The sequence below is a fragment of the Carassius gibelio genome, chromosome A8, assembly GCF_023724105.1.
Source record: "Carassius gibelio isolate Cgi1373 ecotype wild population from Czech Republic chromosome A8, carGib1.2-hapl.c, whole genome shotgun sequence".
Classification (NCBI taxonomy): domain Eukaryota; kingdom Metazoa; phylum Chordata; class Actinopteri; order Cypriniformes; family Cyprinidae; genus Carassius; species Carassius gibelio.
Genome location: NC_068378.1, coordinates 12,139,760 through 12,156,714, shown reverse-complemented (window position 1 = coordinate 12,156,714; position 16,955 = coordinate 12,139,760). Strand labels below are relative to the sequence as shown.

The 16,955-nt window shown below is 41.5% G+C and overlaps 1 protein-coding gene across 8 annotated transcripts in view; it reads left to right on the top strand.

Moving 5' to 3' along the window:
• The first annotated feature begins 146 nt into the window (after positions 1–146).
• Positions 147–16,955, top strand: part of LOC128018476 (E1A-binding protein p400) — a 32,280-nt gene continuing 15,471 nt past the window's right edge. For 3 of the 8 annotated variants that reach the window (XM_052603982.1, XM_052603980.1, XM_052603979.1), the window contains exons 1-25: positions 147–333; positions 1,762–3,104; positions 3,780–3,887; positions 4,059–4,143; positions 4,507–4,626; positions 6,652–7,025; positions 8,268–8,573; positions 8,682–8,867; positions 9,055–9,195; positions 10,009–10,087; positions 10,181–10,239; positions 10,344–10,401; positions 10,480–10,569; positions 10,795–10,908; positions 11,051–11,238; positions 11,371–11,548; positions 11,677–11,813; positions 12,021–12,190; positions 12,355–12,529; positions 12,631–12,767; positions 13,546–13,732; positions 13,820–13,992; positions 14,423–14,613; positions 15,757–15,879; positions 16,743–16,904. In XM_052603982.1, coding sequence (XP_052459942.1) covers positions 1,794–3,104; positions 3,780–3,887; positions 4,059–4,143; positions 4,507–4,626; positions 6,652–7,025; positions 8,268–8,573; positions 8,682–8,867; positions 9,055–9,195; positions 10,009–10,087; positions 10,181–10,239; positions 10,344–10,401; positions 10,480–10,569; positions 10,795–10,908; positions 11,051–11,238; positions 11,371–11,548; positions 11,677–11,813; positions 12,021–12,190; positions 12,355–12,529; positions 12,631–12,767; positions 13,546–13,732; positions 13,820–13,992; positions 14,423–14,613; positions 15,757–15,879; positions 16,743–16,904 — 4,852 coding nt within the window. In that variant the 5' untranslated portion in view covers positions 147–333; positions 1,762–1,793. The remainder of the gene's footprint in view (positions 334–1,761; positions 3,105–3,779; positions 3,888–4,058; positions 4,144–4,506; positions 4,627–6,651; positions 7,026–8,267; positions 8,574–8,681; positions 8,868–9,054; positions 9,196–10,008; positions 10,088–10,180; positions 10,240–10,343; positions 10,402–10,479; positions 10,570–10,794; positions 10,909–11,050; positions 11,239–11,370; positions 11,549–11,676; positions 11,814–12,020; positions 12,191–12,354; positions 12,530–12,630; positions 12,768–13,545; positions 13,733–13,819; positions 13,993–14,422; positions 14,614–15,756; positions 15,880–16,742; positions 16,905–16,955) is intronic. The other 5 variants (XM_052603986.1, XM_052603985.1, XM_052603981.1 and 2 more) reach the window with 4 other exon arrangements.

Here is a 16,955-nt window from a genome sequence, read left to right as displayed (position 1 = left end):
TTAGTAGATCGTGCAACAGAGGAAGGGAAGCTAAACCTACAGTAGGCCCGCCCTTGCACCACGTCACGCTTTCCTCTGTGACGCGATAGGGCAAAGAGCCCGTCAGTCAAGTAAACGTCACGCTATGAGTCGAGTGTTTCCGGGTATTCGGAGAAGAAAGAAAAAAAAAATCGATCTATCGCCATGTTTCACACAGAAATATCTGTCAAACGCTTATAACAGCTTTATTGGACTTTTGTGTCCGTGAGATTGGAAACACTCATGTGTGTTGTCACTTAGACTCTGAAGATAGCGCTAAAGTGGATGTTCGGAGCGCGGGACGGTGATTTTACAGTAAGTGGCGCGTGTTGATGTTTATGTTTAGCAGACGAGCTAATGCTCCGCGAGCGGAAACTCAAACATTCTGCTCCGCGTGCTCTACTCCACTGCACACACTCAAAGAACAAACACATACACACACGGGTGTGGTTAACCTGTTCTCACAGGACAGGAGGAGCTAGGGCTTGATAAGCGGGTTTGTTAACTGTCACTGTGTCAGTCAGTCTTAAGAGCAGGGAGGGCTTTAACTGGTAGTAAACACCGTGTTGTCAATCCCTCAGTGGGCTTTATTCCTTGCTAAAAATGTACCTATGTTAAATATATCCCCTCCCCATCATGAGTTTCTGTGAGAGGTGGAATAGATGACAATCAATAGCTAATCGAAACAGTATAAATTGTATTGAATTGTCAGATCAAGTTAATTTTATTTGTATGGCTTTTTTTAATAAATCATGGTGTTAATGTTTAATTTTCCATATCTTCATGCCTTGTAGTCGCATTTAAAATATTTTTGCTGGCGATAATAGGTGCGACAATATAAACAATCAAGTTAATATTTGGTATATGGTGTGTGTGTGTGTTTCAACCCTTGTCTTTATAATAAGTTTGTTGTAAATCGCCTTTGATGAGTGATGGATTTAGTAGATGAAAGTATTTATTTTCAGTGGCTGATACTGATAATTAGACATCAGGGTAGTCAATAATATATTTTTGAACAAATGTGTTGAATAAAAAAGAAAAAGGAAAATGTTTACTATGTACTAATAAGGTTGTTTGTAGATATATAGGTAATAACACTTCAGTTTATTACAAGATCATCATATTAGGATGAAAATCTTAGAATGACCAATTATAGAAATTAAATATAGAGATAGTTCTCCTATTTTGTCTCATGTCCTTCACAAACTTTTTGGACTTTTTGTGGTCCTCGAAATACAGTTTCACCAAACCTTTCATCCATTCAAAAGTTAATAAAGACATAGTACAGGTAATCCATATGAATCTGTAGAAACACAATCACTTTCTGATGAACAGATCTACTTACTGCTCATATAAACATTGATTAGAGTACATCAAAAATGGTAAACAGAAGCTCAAACATGTTTGCATTGACGTAAGAACAAAGTTCATTGGATCTTGGGGATCAGGTCAGCACATTTGAGCTACTGTTTACCATATTTAAAGAACGTTTTGGAGCAAATGACTTTCATTGGAGGGACAGAGAGGGTTATTCAGGTTTGGAATTACACAAGGGTAGGTAAATGATGATAGAATTTTCATTTTGTGTGAACTATTCCTGTTAACTGGCCTGAGCAATATATTGGTCTGTCTTTGCAAATTATTAATTACTTTTTCCATTGAGATTTAGTATGAATTTCAATATCTTTATCCAACCGAAATACATTTGTATGGTAGAAACATTGCACGATTTTCTCCCCACAGAGTGTCTTTTAATACAATTGAAGTGACACGCAATGCACCATGGAGGAGGCCCACCAAATGTGCAGAGGAACCTTCAGAGATCCAAGTCCTTCACTGGATCTGAGGCAGAAGACCAGCAGCAGCAGCAGGTCATGCCAGTTACACAGCAACAGCCTGCAAATGCCACTCACCCCCAGTCACCGGTGACATCTTTTGCTCCGTCCCCCAGTCCCTCTGCACCACAGTCTCCCAATTATCAAATCATTATGAGTCGGAGTCCGGTCACAGGCCAGAACATGAACATCACTTTACAGAACGTGGGACCAATGGTTTCTGGGAACCAGCAGATCACCCTCACCCCTCTTCCTCTCCAGAGCCCAACATCCCCTGGCTTTCAGCACCAGGCTCAGCAGTGGAGGTTCGAGTCTGGGTCTTCGTCTTACGTGGTGACATCACCCTTGCCCCAGACCATCCAGCCTCAAAGTCCGACCCAGCACAGTCCAGTTCCTATACAGGCTGTGCCCAGGCCGAACGCTCCTGGCTCGGCTCTGGGAGTGTGCGCTCAGAGCCCGACGAGGTTTGTGGAGGCAGGTATAATGGTTAGGCAAATCAACTTGGGCAGCCCTCCTGGAAGTAGTCATTTTGTGTACCAGGATGGAACAGGATTGGCTCAGCTGGCTCCAACAACAGCTGGAGCCGTTCAGCTAACCTCACCCGGGACACCAGGGGCTGTCAGAGAAAGACGCCTGTCCCAGCCACACTCTCAAACTGGCGGAACCATTCACCATTTGGGGCCGCAGAGCCCTGTAGCGGCAGGAGCTGTTCTCCCCACATTGGGCAGCCCTGGGCACATCACCACCTCCAATCTGCCTCCTCAGATCAGTAGCATCATCCAAGGCCAGTTAGCGCGTCCCATGATTTTTGAGAAGACGGGGCAAGGCGTTGTGGCTGGTGTGGCGGCCCCGGCGTCTGCCTCTTATGGGGTCCCATCTGCAATCCCTCCATCCAGCCCATCCAGGAGCAACCCTCCCCAGGGCCTCGCCAACCAGTCCCTCACCCCCACCAGCATGAAGAAGATGCAGCCGAAGAAGCTGGAGGAGATTGCACCCTCAAATCCAGAAGTGGCACAGTTGAGGAAGCAGTGTCTGGAGCATCATGCAAAGAAGATGGAGAGTCTGAAGGATGTGTTTAAGGAGTACCTGATTGAGCTCTTTTTCCTGCAGCATCTGCAAGGGAACATGATGGACTACCTTGCTTTTAAGAAAAAGCCTTGTGTGCCTCTCTTCACCTACCTGAGGCAAAATGATCTTGACCTTGAAGATGAAGAGGAGGAGGAAGAGCAGTCTGAGGTCATCAATGATGAGGTAAAAAAAAATGCATTTGACTCTTACAATATATTTTCAATGATGGCAAAGTTACATTTGCATGTCACACAATCCTTATGAAATTAACAAATTTGCTGCTCAAGAAACATTTCCTATTTATCTCCTATCAGTGTTGAAAACAGTTGCTGCTTCATATTGTTCTGGAAACCGTGATACATATTTTTGAGAATTATTTTGGTTAAATATTTTTTGAGGATTGATTGATGAATAGAAAGTTGAAAAGAAATATGAAATAATTCTTATGCAACTTTGCTGTCACCTTTGATCAATTTAATGCATCCTTTTTGAAGAAAATATTAATTTCTTTCAAGTGAATGAATATAGATATTTTTTTTTCTTTTTTTTTTTGAGGATTGATGAATAGAAAGTTCAAAATAATGGATTTTATATTCAATAATTATTATATACCGTTGCTGTCACCTTTGATCAATTTAATGGATTCTTGTTGACGAAAATATTAATTTCTTTCAAATGCGAATATTCATATAAAGTCATAGGCATGAATATATTTAAAATAAATGAATAGATCCAGATTCTAAAAATGATCTTCGTGTTTTAGTGACCCACAAAACAACTTTTCTTGGTCTCTTTTTCATTCGGAAATATCAAGATGTGGCTTTGTAGCTTTCATCTGTTTCTATGACAACCTCTCAGGTGAAAGTAGTGACTGGAAAGGATGGACAGACGGTGACTCCTGTTGCTATAGCTACACAACTCCCACCCAACGTGTCTGCAGCGTTCTCTGCTCCGCAGCAGTTCCAGGTGATGGAGGCTTCCTTACTACGAACGTGAAAATGTAACATTCAGTATGATAGCGCTTTCATCGTGCGTTTTAACAGAATTGTGACTTTAGACGTAATCAGGCAAAATTTTAGTACAGTTTGTGCTCTGTGTGGATGAGATTCTCACTTTGGTTTGTTTTCGGTCTCATAGACTCATGCCGGGGTGGCAGGTGGCAGCATCTCGAACCCTGTGGACATGGAGGCTTTCAAACGGCAGCAGGCCATGGCACAAGCAGGTAGGGCGACGTCGACAAAGGGCAAAGGTGGAAGCCTGTTTGGTTTTCAGTTGTTTCTTTATTCCCCCTTTATGTTTTCTACTTTTCCGTTTGCTGTTCTTCCTTTTTTTTCCACTTCTTCCAATTCGCTTCTGCTTACTCAGTATCCAGCATCTCTTCCCAGCTCTGTGTTTGAATCCTGTAATCCAGAAAAGGGGGAGCGGAGCTTCCCGAAAGCTACCTGCTGGTGTGCAAACATCATTGCCATGTGCCAAGTGTTTTCTCTCCTTCTTTTGGTTTTTCCTGTTCTATATCTCATTTTCTGGGAGGGAGGTTTTTTTTTTTTTGTTGCGTTTTGAGGGTATTGTGTGTTTTGCATCCCAGATCAGGCTAAGAGGTCCCGGATGGAAGTGGGTCGGCATGGGATGATATTCCAGCACCCCGCTGTAACTGCTTTAGGATCTCCCGGTGTTCCCCTCCAGCAGCTCATGCCGACAGCGCAAGGTAGGAGCGCCGCTGCGTCTCGGGACAGATCCGCTCTTGTGACTGTTATTCAGTGCTGCTGGAGGTCAGGGTTCATTCCAGAGTTCCCAAAGTTGATCCCACCTTGTTTCCAAGCATCATCTACCAGTTGTGATCCACTTATTGGGACTCCATTCAGACTTAGCCCTCATTTAAAATCTTTCACAAACCATCAGAGGGACAGCTGGGCAGAAGATACAGCTGAAGATCAATTCGGAAGACATCACATCTTTTTCATTTATGATTTGCACATTATTTCCTTGTGCCATTCACTTCATCCGTTTACGTTCTTCTTTGCCATAATGGCATCTCTGATTCCATCCCGGGCTCATCGGATGATGCGCCCCAAACCGTCTACTGGGATGTCCTGTTTCACATAGAGGTGTTTTGTGTTTAGTTCTGCGGTTTTATAGTTAACATCTCCTCTCCTGATCCTGCAGAGCTCCTCCTTCACTTCCCTAAATTTACTGTATTTCAAACTTGGAATCTAAATGCATATTCAGTCTTGGTTCCCTTCATGTAGCAAGTTATTTTAGTTTCTCCTCGTTTTGTCGTCACCATATTTTCAGTTCCCATCTTCATCTTCGGTTTCTAGACCATTCCTTCATGACCTGATGGTGAGGAGCCAAAAGTGGCGCTCAGGAAAGGTCTTACAAACAAGCAGGTTAACCTCAAAAAACTTCGGAGTTGACAAATTGATGTAGTTGTTAATTTAACTCATGATGAAATGCTAAAAGAGGGAGATTCTTAGTGTTTACAGCTGGGCTTTACCTTCTTCTGTGTAAAACTTCCCTTGTCATTCCTCTGCTGTACCCTCTGCTTTGCTGTTGTCACTCCAGACATTATCTGCTTCATGCATGCTCCTGAAGTGTGTTAGTGCTTCAGTCGTGTCCATTACCTTTCTGTGCATTTTTTTTTTCTTTTAAGTTCTTCTCCTGTTTTTGTTTTATTTTGTTTCCTTGATTTTTTTTGTTTCTTTTTATATTTAGACTTTTCTACTTATGAGTAGTTCAATGGTAATGCATGATTGAGCGTTCTTCATAGTAGTATTCTTAAGCATTGAACGAAATATTTTGATTTTTACATCTACGAGTTCTAATTTTCATTCATTAGAACGTGTAAATCTTCCTTGATTTTCATTATGTAATCATTGTGACATGAACAGTATTTTTCATTAATGTTCCCTTTTCTCCAGCATTGTGTAACACATTGCTGGTGATCCATAACATCATACCCATGAAATCAAAAGAAGTTTGGTTGAAAAATACAAATGGGCAAAATCATGTCTGAGTTTTATTTCACCCTAAAATCATAATATATTTCTAGAACCATAAAATCTTAAGCGATGCAAAACTAATTTCAAGAAAGTGAAACATCTTAATCACAGTACTGTATTGTAGTGGTTTATTTTAAAATCTGTGTTTTTTTTTTTTGTTTGTTTTTAAATCAACAAATTGCAGGCAGTTTAAAATGTTTACATCAACAAAAAATGTGTAAATATTTTCAAATGTTAAAATGAAAATTACATTATTATGTAAATGTTTTTATTTAATAATTATAAATGGATCATAAATATTACCTAACATTAAGGAAACGTGAATTGGAGTGAAATGTAATATAATGATCCAGTTAAATTAATAATTAATAATAATACTAATCTTTGTATTTTTTAAGTATAATTTCATATTTCTAATTTGCGGGTGAACGATGACTTTTCACTTTATATTTAAAAACAATCAAGTGTTATGTAAAGTGTCAAAAACAACATTTTAAACTTTCAGTATGGGCTTTCGAGATGTTTATAAAGAAATATTTACAAAAAAACTAACGTGCTAACGCGCTGTAATTTTGTCAGTAAACAGACATGAGCTAAAACAAAATATCGTGTTTCCAATTCTTCACTTTCTCCTTCTGTGGAACTCTTCCTTGCCCTCCATATCCCTCTATCTTTGTCTCTTCTCTTTCCTCTCTCTGCTTTGTTTCCTTCATCTTGCCCCTCATAAACAGGAGGCATGCCCCCGACCCCACAAACAGTCCAGATTGGTGGGCAGAAACAGAATCAGCAGCAGTACGACCCGTCCAAAGGTCCCCCTGTCCAGAACGCCGCCAGTCTTCACACACCACCCCCACAGCTTCCAGGCCGCCTCCCCCAGGGCGGGCTCTCTATGGCTGGCCTGCCTCTCTCCCTGTCCCAAGGCCAGGCCATGCTGGTGGACCAGCAGGCTCCGGTGGCTGGTGGTCAGCTCCAGGTGAAGGTTCAGGGTGCCGGGGCCGTGCTGGCTCCAGTCAACCCACATGCGCAGCTGCAGGCACAGCTTCAGCAGATGCAGTCAGGGCTCCACCTACAGATGCAGCAGTCGGTCATGCAGTCTGGACAGGCAGTGAGTATGCTGAAAGACATTTAGGCACACAGAAACCTCACTAACCACATTGAAAAGTTTTCTGCTTGGTTTAAAAAAGCTAGTTCTGCTTACGATGGTAGTAATAAAAGTTTGTGATTGCTACTCTAGATTTTGGTCTGTCTCCCTTTGGAGAATGAAAACACTTTATATACAGTTTCAATAAACACTGGGAAATATAGGTGAAGTGATTGATATGTACAGTAAAACTATAAAATCTCAAATGAAGCATGTTTTCACTAAATTAAAAAGGAAAAAATAAAATAATTTACCAAAACTGTCACTCAGTGATAATGCAGATGAACAATTGGACAAGACTTGAACCAACTGGAAAATTCAGCATATTTTCTCTTTGAATTGACTTTTTTTTCTTTTTTTTCACCAAGAAAATGTAAAAATATATACATTGTTGTGACGTTATATTTTAGAAAGAAAGTTTATTATATGTAAAATACAGTAAAAATATAAAATTTTCAAATTTTCAAAGCTGTGGCTTTAATTCCTTTAGAAACAATGATGTTACCAGCTCCTTGTTGAGAAAGATAATGTAGCTCTTGAGCAATTAAGCTATTATTGATAAAATTGTGGGTCAGGGCTAAGTAGATTGTCTGTGTGCGCACACAGCGTAATTTGTGTGTTTGACTAAACGTCTATGTGTGTGTGAGAGATACAGTGAAGTGCATTTGTTTAGAACTAGAATAGCTGGTGGGGAGTGCCCAATGTAAACATTGAACATATGCCATTACCTGTATTGTACTGTGGTACAGTTATGGAGGCCCTTCATAATGCAGAGGTCAGCTGGCTGCTCTGCCAATCGTTAGCAACAGCCCTATAGTATGCCGTGTTTAATAAACAAATTTAGTTTTACTAAATTCTTCTGAGGTGAAATGTAGTGCAGTCCTGTATGGTATTGTGACTTTTCTGGTGATACACAGCCCTACCAATTGGGCAGTTTGAAAAATGAATCAATCTCTTAAGCCATTTGTGCTGCTGATCTTTTAATCAGATAAATTATTAATCATAAAATTTTTCTGATGAGACCATCTTAATAGGCCAATAAAAAGTGCAGTAAACTCATTATAATATAAAATTTTATATCAACAGTAAAATCATCATGACTATATCATGAATGTTCAATATTTAGCACAGCCCTACTTACAAAAGTAGATTTTGTTACAGTTCATACTCTCTCTCTCTCTCTCTGTCTCTATCACCCTTTTTTAGACTGTGGCACTTGTGCGTCCTGGATCAGATTCCTCCCAACCTGCCCAGCGTCTGATGTGCAACTCTCTCTCCAACCCTGCCATGTCTCCTGCTCCTCTAACATCCCCGTCCTCTCTCCCCTCCCCACACCCTTCTGCCCCGGTCCGCACCCCCAGTACTGGCCCCAGCCTCTCTCCTGTCGCCCAGTCCAAACTCGCTGCCACGAATGGCACCACCGGGCTGAAAATGTCCAGTCTGGGTCAGAGTCCAGTTGGGCAGAACTCACAGGAATGCTCTCAGGACAAGCAAGCAGAGCAAGCCAAGCTGGTGAGAATTTGCAGAAGAAGATCTTTTTTTAGTATGCATTAAAGTAGCACATTTTGTAGCATGTGCTGCCTATGATGCCTGATAAGAGATTGTAACGTGTCTTTGTAGGAGAGTCATGTGCACCAGCGAATTGCAGAGCTCCGTAAAGAAGGGCAGTGGTCAGCAAGCCGCTTACCCAAGCTGCAGGAGACCTGCAGGCCCAAATCCCAGTGGGACTACCTGCTGGAGGAGATGCAGTGGATGGCTGCTGACTTTGCCCAGGAAAGGCGCTGGAAGATTTCTGCTGCCAAGAAGGTGAGAAGAAACGCACTCGGTCTGTGATGATAGAAAGTTCTCAGGCAGTATTTACACAGCTGTATGTAGAGGTCAGCTGTAACCTCATTATATTTGGCCACATGTTCTAGTGCCAGTGACCATTCATTATAGAGCAGGCTAAAATTCACCTTTGATTCTCTAATCTTTGATCTCTCTCTCTCTTTAGCTCGTGCGCACATGTGCTCGTTACCATGTTGAACAGAAGACCACGGAAGAACGTGAGAAACGGGAAGAGGAGATGAGGCTGCGGCACATTGCCAGCACCATCGCCCGTGGGGTTGACTCTTTCTGGTCAAATATTGAACAGGTACATTTACATACAATTTATAGTAGTGTTAATTTAGTATCTTTATTTATTTTTTCTGTCATTTGTATGTTTTTTTTTTATTATTATTATTTATTATCATTTGTTTGTTTAAATTTTTATATTGCTTTCTTTTAGTTAACAATAACAACACAGACTTATACTTTAGTATTTACGGAGACCCGCACATGACATGCAAGAAAAAATAAATAAATTGTGTGCACGGTTTACTAATCCGTTTCCTCAATTTACAAAAACGTCCACACGATTACTATTGCGTTCGCTCGATTTGCTATTAGTAAAAAGTACGCAATAGTAAATCAAGGGAACACAATAGTAATCATGTAAACGTTTTAGTGAATCGAGGGAAATTATTAGTAAATCGTGTGCACAATTTATAAATCGAGGGAATGCAATAGTAATCGTGTGCACGTTTTAGTACATTGAGGGAACGAATTGGTGAATCGTGCACACGATTTAGCCTTATATTTTTTTTCCTGCGTGTCATGTGCAGGGCTCCGTAAGTATTGGAACCAAACTGAGAAATAAAAGTTAAAATAATATGAATAAGAATAATAAAATCAAGGAGTTGTTTTGTGTGGGTCTTAAGATGTTCAGCAACCTCAGAAGCATTCACCTGTGTTTGAGTTTATTGCCTTTCACTCGGTGTGGGTCAGATACAGAATAACGCATTGTATTTAGTATTATTATTCACATTTAGACAGAAATTCTCTCTGTGATCAATGCTATTCCACTGTATGTCAAGGTTTGTATTAGTTCCTCATAAAGAGCATTTTTTTTCTCGTCTTACCACAGGTTGTGGAAATCAAGCTGCGTTTTGAGATCTATGACAAACGACAAAAAGTTCTTAACTTGCAGAAAGCTGCGAGTAAAGGTGAGATTAAGTAATGTTATCTGACATGTCTTAACTGAATGATCAGACTTTGTCAGAGATTATTAATTCAGAAGAGACTTTGTTTTGCAACAGCCCAGTGTGCTAAAGTGACCCAGTCATCTGGACAGAAGTCAGATAAAGAGAGTAAAGGGGTAAGATCTTCTCCATGAGTTCTCCGAGATCCAGCCTCATTGCTGCTTCTCATCCTTTCATTGTCCTTGACAATTTTTCTTCTTTTTTTTTTTCCCCCTTACAGCAGGACACTGGCCCATCCCGAAAGAGAAAGTCAAGCACCTCTCTTTCTGATGTAGAGGGTACATATTGCATTTAAACATAGTTGCCTTACCCTTCTCTGTGTGCATGCTGTTGATTGCTCCGTTGTTGTTTTGCAGTTGAAGATGAGGAAAGTACAATAGAGGAGCAGGAGGCGATGGAGGGGGCAGCTGATCAGAAAGCAGAGCTGGCCGATTTAACAAAAGAAGGTACGTTTTGCATGTTAAACTTATGGCCATGTCTTTAAACAGTAATACATTTTTTGCTATCCTCCTAAATGTTTTGGAAATATTTAGACTATGAAGGAGCATAAAGTGTTGCATGTTTAGACATAGACTGAAATTTGTAATACTGATTTTTTTTAATTGTAGTTATCAGCCATTGAAAACTCATATGGCACAGCCACTGCTAGAAACTGTGTCTTTGTCTCGTAGCTGAAGTGCCATTGGATGATCTGGTGAAGCAGTACGCTGGTGCTTACGCAGAGGGCTTCGAGTGGCCACAGCCTTCCAGCCAGAGCGAAGATGAAGACCGAGAGGAAGCTGATGGTTTGTGTACATCTACTGCTTAAGAACTAATTTTAGAGCCCCCAAAAAATCCCTGAAATACAAAAGAATTCAAATAAATGAATACTTTTGACAGTATATTGATTTGATGTCACAGTAACAGTTTATGCTCTTCTCTGTTCAGACAAGCATTCTCCGTTGGACAGTCCACATGATGCAGTGCTGATAGACTCTTTGCTGAGCATGGATCAGTACCGTGGGGCTGAGCGGAAGGCTTTTGGCCCTGATGGGAAACCCACAAAAGATATCGCTGAGGTTGCTGCAGCAACGGACCTGATTCTCCCCAAAGGCAGCGCCAGGACCACTCTAACTGTGAGTCATTTACGCTCTTACTCACATGGACTGTTTAAAACATGATGATTTAAGATTCAGTTGAGCAGTTGTTTAACTCAAAGTGGTCTCAGTGTCTGATTGTCTTATGACTCATGAACCCTTTCCCTTCAGAATCGTTCCTCTCCTCCTGCTCTGCTGCACGGCTCTCTGAGAGAGTACCAGCAGGTCGGGGTGGAGTGGCTCTCAAGCCTCCACCGCAAAAACCTTAACGGCATCCTGGCAGATGAAACCGGCCTCGGCAAAACTGTACAGACTGTGGCTTATTTTGCTCACCTTGCCTGCAACCAGGGTACCACCAACAACCACATTTGCCACCTTTGTAGAAATGATAATATCTGGTTTTCTTCTCAGATTATATGTTTGTTGTATTTTTAAGAATGAAATCCAACACATTCTGCTGTCATGTGGTTGCGGCAGGTATCTGGGGACCACATTTAGTGGTGGTGAGGACCTGTAAGCTGCTGAACTGGGAGATGGAGTTCAAACGCTGGTGTCCTGGACTGAAGATACTCCTGTACCTTGGCAGCAGGAAGCAGCGCAGACACAAGAGATCGGTATGAACCAGAGAAAGCTATGTACTCTCTCATACTGCCACTGTCTATCCACCCCTGTTGCTGTTGCTTTTTTTACATTAGATAATTCCCCAAAATAGTTTAAGTCAGTTTGTAGGCCATCGAGATCCTTGATGATTAAGTGGGCACATTTTTCCATGTTTTTTAGTCTGTTCTCACTTTCCCGGGTAATTTGTGTAATGTGTGCAGCGGTGGTGTGAGCCCAACAGCTTCCACGTGTGTGTGACTTCATACAAGCTCCTGCTGAAAGATCAATCTCACTTTCTGAGGAGGCGCTGGAGGCACCTGGTGCTAGACGAGGTGCAGCTCATCAAAAACATGACGCAGAAACACTGGGAGACCATCTTCAACTTAAAAAGGTAAGGAACAATGCAGCTGGTTTCTATACAGCAGAGGTACTCAAGTTCAGAGGCCCAGCGGCCACATTTAAACAACGCAAAGGACCACAAAATACAATTTGCATCATTAGACTAATTTTAATTGCTGTTTAATATAAATGCTTTCATGTGCATCTTCTCAACAGTCAGCAGAGGATCCTCTTAATCAACACACCTCTGCAGAACACTCTGAAAGAGTTATGGACCATGATCCACTTCCTCCTGCCTGGAATCACTCACCCATACCTCAACTTCCCCATCAAACCCGGCACTGATCAGAACCAGGACTACTGCCACAAACTGGTCATCAGACTGCACAGGGTATGTTTCTGGTGACTTTCACCTCAGAATCTTGCACTTTGGGTTAAATACCTTGCCCGAGCACCACAATCATAGTTTTGTTTTCCTCCTGTCTGCTGTAGGTGATTCAGCCCTTCATCCTGCGCCGTTCCAAGAGAGACGTGGAGAAGCAAATGCCTAAGAAGTATGAGCACATTCTCAAGTGTCGTCTGTCCAAGAGGCAAAAAAGCATGTATGAGGACATCCTCATCCAGCCCAGGTCAGCACAGAACACGCTCAGGCAAACGCAATCTTAAAGGGGACATAAAACACACAGTTTCTGCAAATCTCATGTTTAACTTAAGTACCTATATAGTGGTATTGCATCACTCATAACGCTGAAGAGTCTTTAGTTTGATCAAATTTAGAAAAGAAAGTTAAAGTTAGTGCATTACATGCACTCACCGATTGCCAAAAAAACACAGAAGTTTGACGCAGTTTTACTGACCATCTGCAATTCCAGCTCATGACTGGTATCTTTTATCGCTGGAACCTCTCTATCTTTCATTGAAAAATCCAGCATCAAACTGCAGTAAACTGTTTCCTTTAAAGCTGGGTTCTTTTGGGAAAAAAAGGTTATCTTTCCCTCACAACCAAAAGCACACTACTCTGAAGACATTATTTCTGAACAAGTCCTGTGCAGCGCTGCCTATGACTTCTGTAACCCGGACAAAGCACGTTGATGATGCCCTTTTCTCTCGTTGTGGTTGATCTGTGTGCACGCTCTTCCAGGAGAAGTGCCAGTACAAGGAATTCCGCCCTTCAAGACATCATGAAGGGCCTTACTTGTAAAAAAAAACTTTCACCTGAAGGAGTGTATGTGGCACAGAAATACTCCTTTTTTTTAAAACCTGGCCTGTTAACCATGAGAATCCAACTCTTTAACAGTGTAAAAAAACCTCTGAATGTATGAAATGGCATTAGAACCCACCCTAAAAACCAGCTATTTTCCAGTTCATCTGTTTTGAGTGGTATTTTGCTTTTCTGCTGCCCTCTAGTGCACAGGAAGCACTGAAGACAGGACATTTTGTCAGAGTCCTGGAGGTTCTAATGCAGCTGCAGAAGATCTGCAACCATCCAGACCTGATCCAGCCCAGAGACACACACAACTCGTATATATGTCAACCACTGCAGTACAACACCCCATCCTTACTGCTCACAGCCCTGCAGCGGGACCAGTGGAAGGTAAGGAAGAGAAATAAACACTTGGAATGTGGAATATAGAATAAAAACATTTGTTGAATGATGGGCTGTTTTGTTTTTATTTTCCAGACTGTAGATATGTCACTGTTTGACTTGATCAGTAATGAGGGCAAGCTGACCCGTTACGAGGCTGAGGAGGCTCTGCCGAAACTCAGAATGAGCAAACAGCTGATCGAAGAGATCTACAGTGCACACCACGACCCACCAGCCAGACCCAGACCATGCAAGATCAAACCCATGAGGTGCAGTCCATCTGTGCAGCCCTATCAGCTCTGAACACTAACCTATCATAGTCATACTGATTTCTGTAATTATATTTACAGGACATCTGAGACAGACCAATTAATATTACACTGAAAATACTGATGTTTTTACACCAAAAATGGTCACTTCCTTCAGAATAACGCATAGAATTACATTCTTGTTGCATGAATAATCATGTTACAGTTGTTTTTCTAGTAAATACAAATGCAAATGTTAAATTTGTTTATTTCATGCTAAACATTAGTGTATAACCTCATTGTGAAAGAATATTTATTATAAAATGATTGGTATATTTTTTTTTATTAATTATTTAACATTTTGTTGGTTTTATTTCATTATAATTTGGACGTGTACAGCAGGATTGGGCCATATGAATTGATTCTGACTCTGGAATATTTGTAATTTCAGGTTGTTTCTGCCAGTGCAGTATGGGACTAAACCAGAGGGTCAACTGGTCCCCATGACTAGCAGCAGCACTCAAGCCCCCCGTGCCACTGCTGTGACTGCTGCCCCCAGCACCACTACCAGCCCTGCTACTGCAGCTCCAGGCACACAGCCCAGAGGCAAAGCACCTCTTACCACAACCACTTCTGCACAAGGTAAGACCCCTTCTTCTGTAACTTCTTACACAAACCTGTTCCCACACTTAGACCCAGAACTGTTTCACAATCTGCAAGTTTTTGTGAATTGGCATGATATTTTTAAAGTTGCTTTTGGGTGTAGATGTTGTGCTTCTTTTCTAAAATTATGCTCACATCAATACTTTTGTTTTTGTGTGTATTATAGTTTTTTTTTTTTTTTGCCATCTTACTAAAAGGTGACATCTGTAATTAACTACTATAAACATGCCATTAATGGGTTTATCTCTCCCAAAGGTGTAAACAAATAGCCTCCCAGGCACCATCAAACACATTTTGAGATCCATCAATCTCTTTCTAACTAGATCTGCAGTGAGTGTTTGGGTCATGGCTGGTGTAACAGGCCAAGGCAGAGGGTGTTTACCCGGTGTGGGACAGTGGTTGATCGATTACTTTGGAAAATAAAGTTGGTTATTGAAGTTTGAGCCAAAATTGGAAGACTTGCAAGAATAGGCAGATACAGACAACGGGGTGAAACAAGGGTCAACATTAGTGGTGCTTTTACAAAAATTAGTTTGAATGTTTGGGTTTCATTTGAGACGCCGGACTTATTGTAACGATTACAAAACTTCCATTTCAAATAATACATTACATAAATCTGTTTGAATGCTGCCTTTTAGCAAATGAAATTAATGTAATTTCCATATTTTTTTTTATGCTTTCTGAGGGTTCACTGGAATCCCGAACCCGAACATTTTTGGGTGAACCGTTTCTTTAAAGTCAACATTAAATGGAAATTGCGATGCAATTTCAAATGTAGGTTGTGTCTTAATTTTGACATTTGGGAATTGATTTGATTGTTGTCATTTGGTAATTGCTGTGATTTATTGCATTGTTTCAACAGCAATATTCCATTAAAGAAATAAATAAGAATTCTCAGTAAAAATTTAATGGTGACTTCAAGCATTTACCCAGCAATGCCCAGGCACTGTAGCTGCGAGTCTTGCATGGACAAACTTTTTATTTAGAGGATTTAAAAAAATGATCCTTCAACCCCATTAGACTGTTAATTCTTTTTCCTCTTAGCCTCCACAATCAGCAGCTCATCGGGATCACTTTTAACAGGAGCCACCCCTAACCCCCTTTCTACCCCTCTGGCTGCAGGTGTGTCAGGGGTCACCACTATGTCTGCCGTGGCCCCCCATGCCCCTTCCGCCCACCCCCTCCAGCCCAGTTTGGTATCCCAAAGGCTGGTACTCAGCTCCCAGGCCCAGGCACGCTTGCCTAGTAAGTGGCCTCATGATCACCCACCGCAGATAGGCCCTCTCCTTTGTGCCCTGTCCCTCGTGCACCTGTTTCCTTCTTATCGTGCTCCAAAGCAAACGACCGCAGTGAAGATCAGAGACTACGGTATGGCTTCTGCTGAAGTGGGCAAACAGGCATACAGAGATCCACCACAAATTCTCAAATCATCTCAAACTCAGCCATAAATATGGCGTATTTCCAGTCTGATTTAAAGTGCAGAAAATCTTCAGCAGATGACCTATGGTGGTTTCTCTCCTTAACCTTCACAAACAAGCATGAACCCTCCAGATCTTTCTCCGGACTGCACCCGCTGCCTTCAGTTTATTCACAGCTTCTTTTATGACACATTTATTCTGTTTTTCTATTCTTTTTTTCTTCTGCATTTAAATTGACTAATCGCTTTGTTTTTCATGCAGTACAGCTGAAGGATGATCCAGAAGCTTTATAATAGGGTTTTGCCTCCCTGTCTTTTCAGTGCAGCTTTTCTTCAGAGCCGTTTATTTTGTCGTCCATCTGTGGGTGTAAAGAGCGTCAAGCTTGTGGGCCGGCTCCCCATGTCACATGTAACCATTGTTACATGGAAAACCTTTTAAACTACAAAGATTTTCTCCCACGTTGTTTTGCTCCTCTAAATGAATCAGTCTGGTTTCATTTTGTTTGTTTCAGGCTTTTTTTGTAAGGTTTTGTTTGAGGAAAAAGTGTGATTCTTCCTGTTTAACACACTGTGGTTGTGCATGTCCCTTTCCTTGCTCACTCCGAAACTGACTAAATTGTTCTTTCTTTCTTAGAGACAAAATGTCAGCCACTTTGCACAATCATTTAACATGAGTTTTTTTCTACTGAAGGTGGAGATGTAGTGAAGGTTGCTCAGTTGGTTGGGCAGGGTCGTATTGCCCAGCCAGAGACCCCTGTGACCCTGCAGTTCCAGGGCAACAAGTTCACCTTGTCTCCAAGTCAGCTGCGACAGCTCACCACGGGCCAGCCCCTGCAGCTCCAAGGTACACTCGGTAATGTCCAGCCCATATTCATCCTCTCTCGGTCTCATTCACCTCCATATC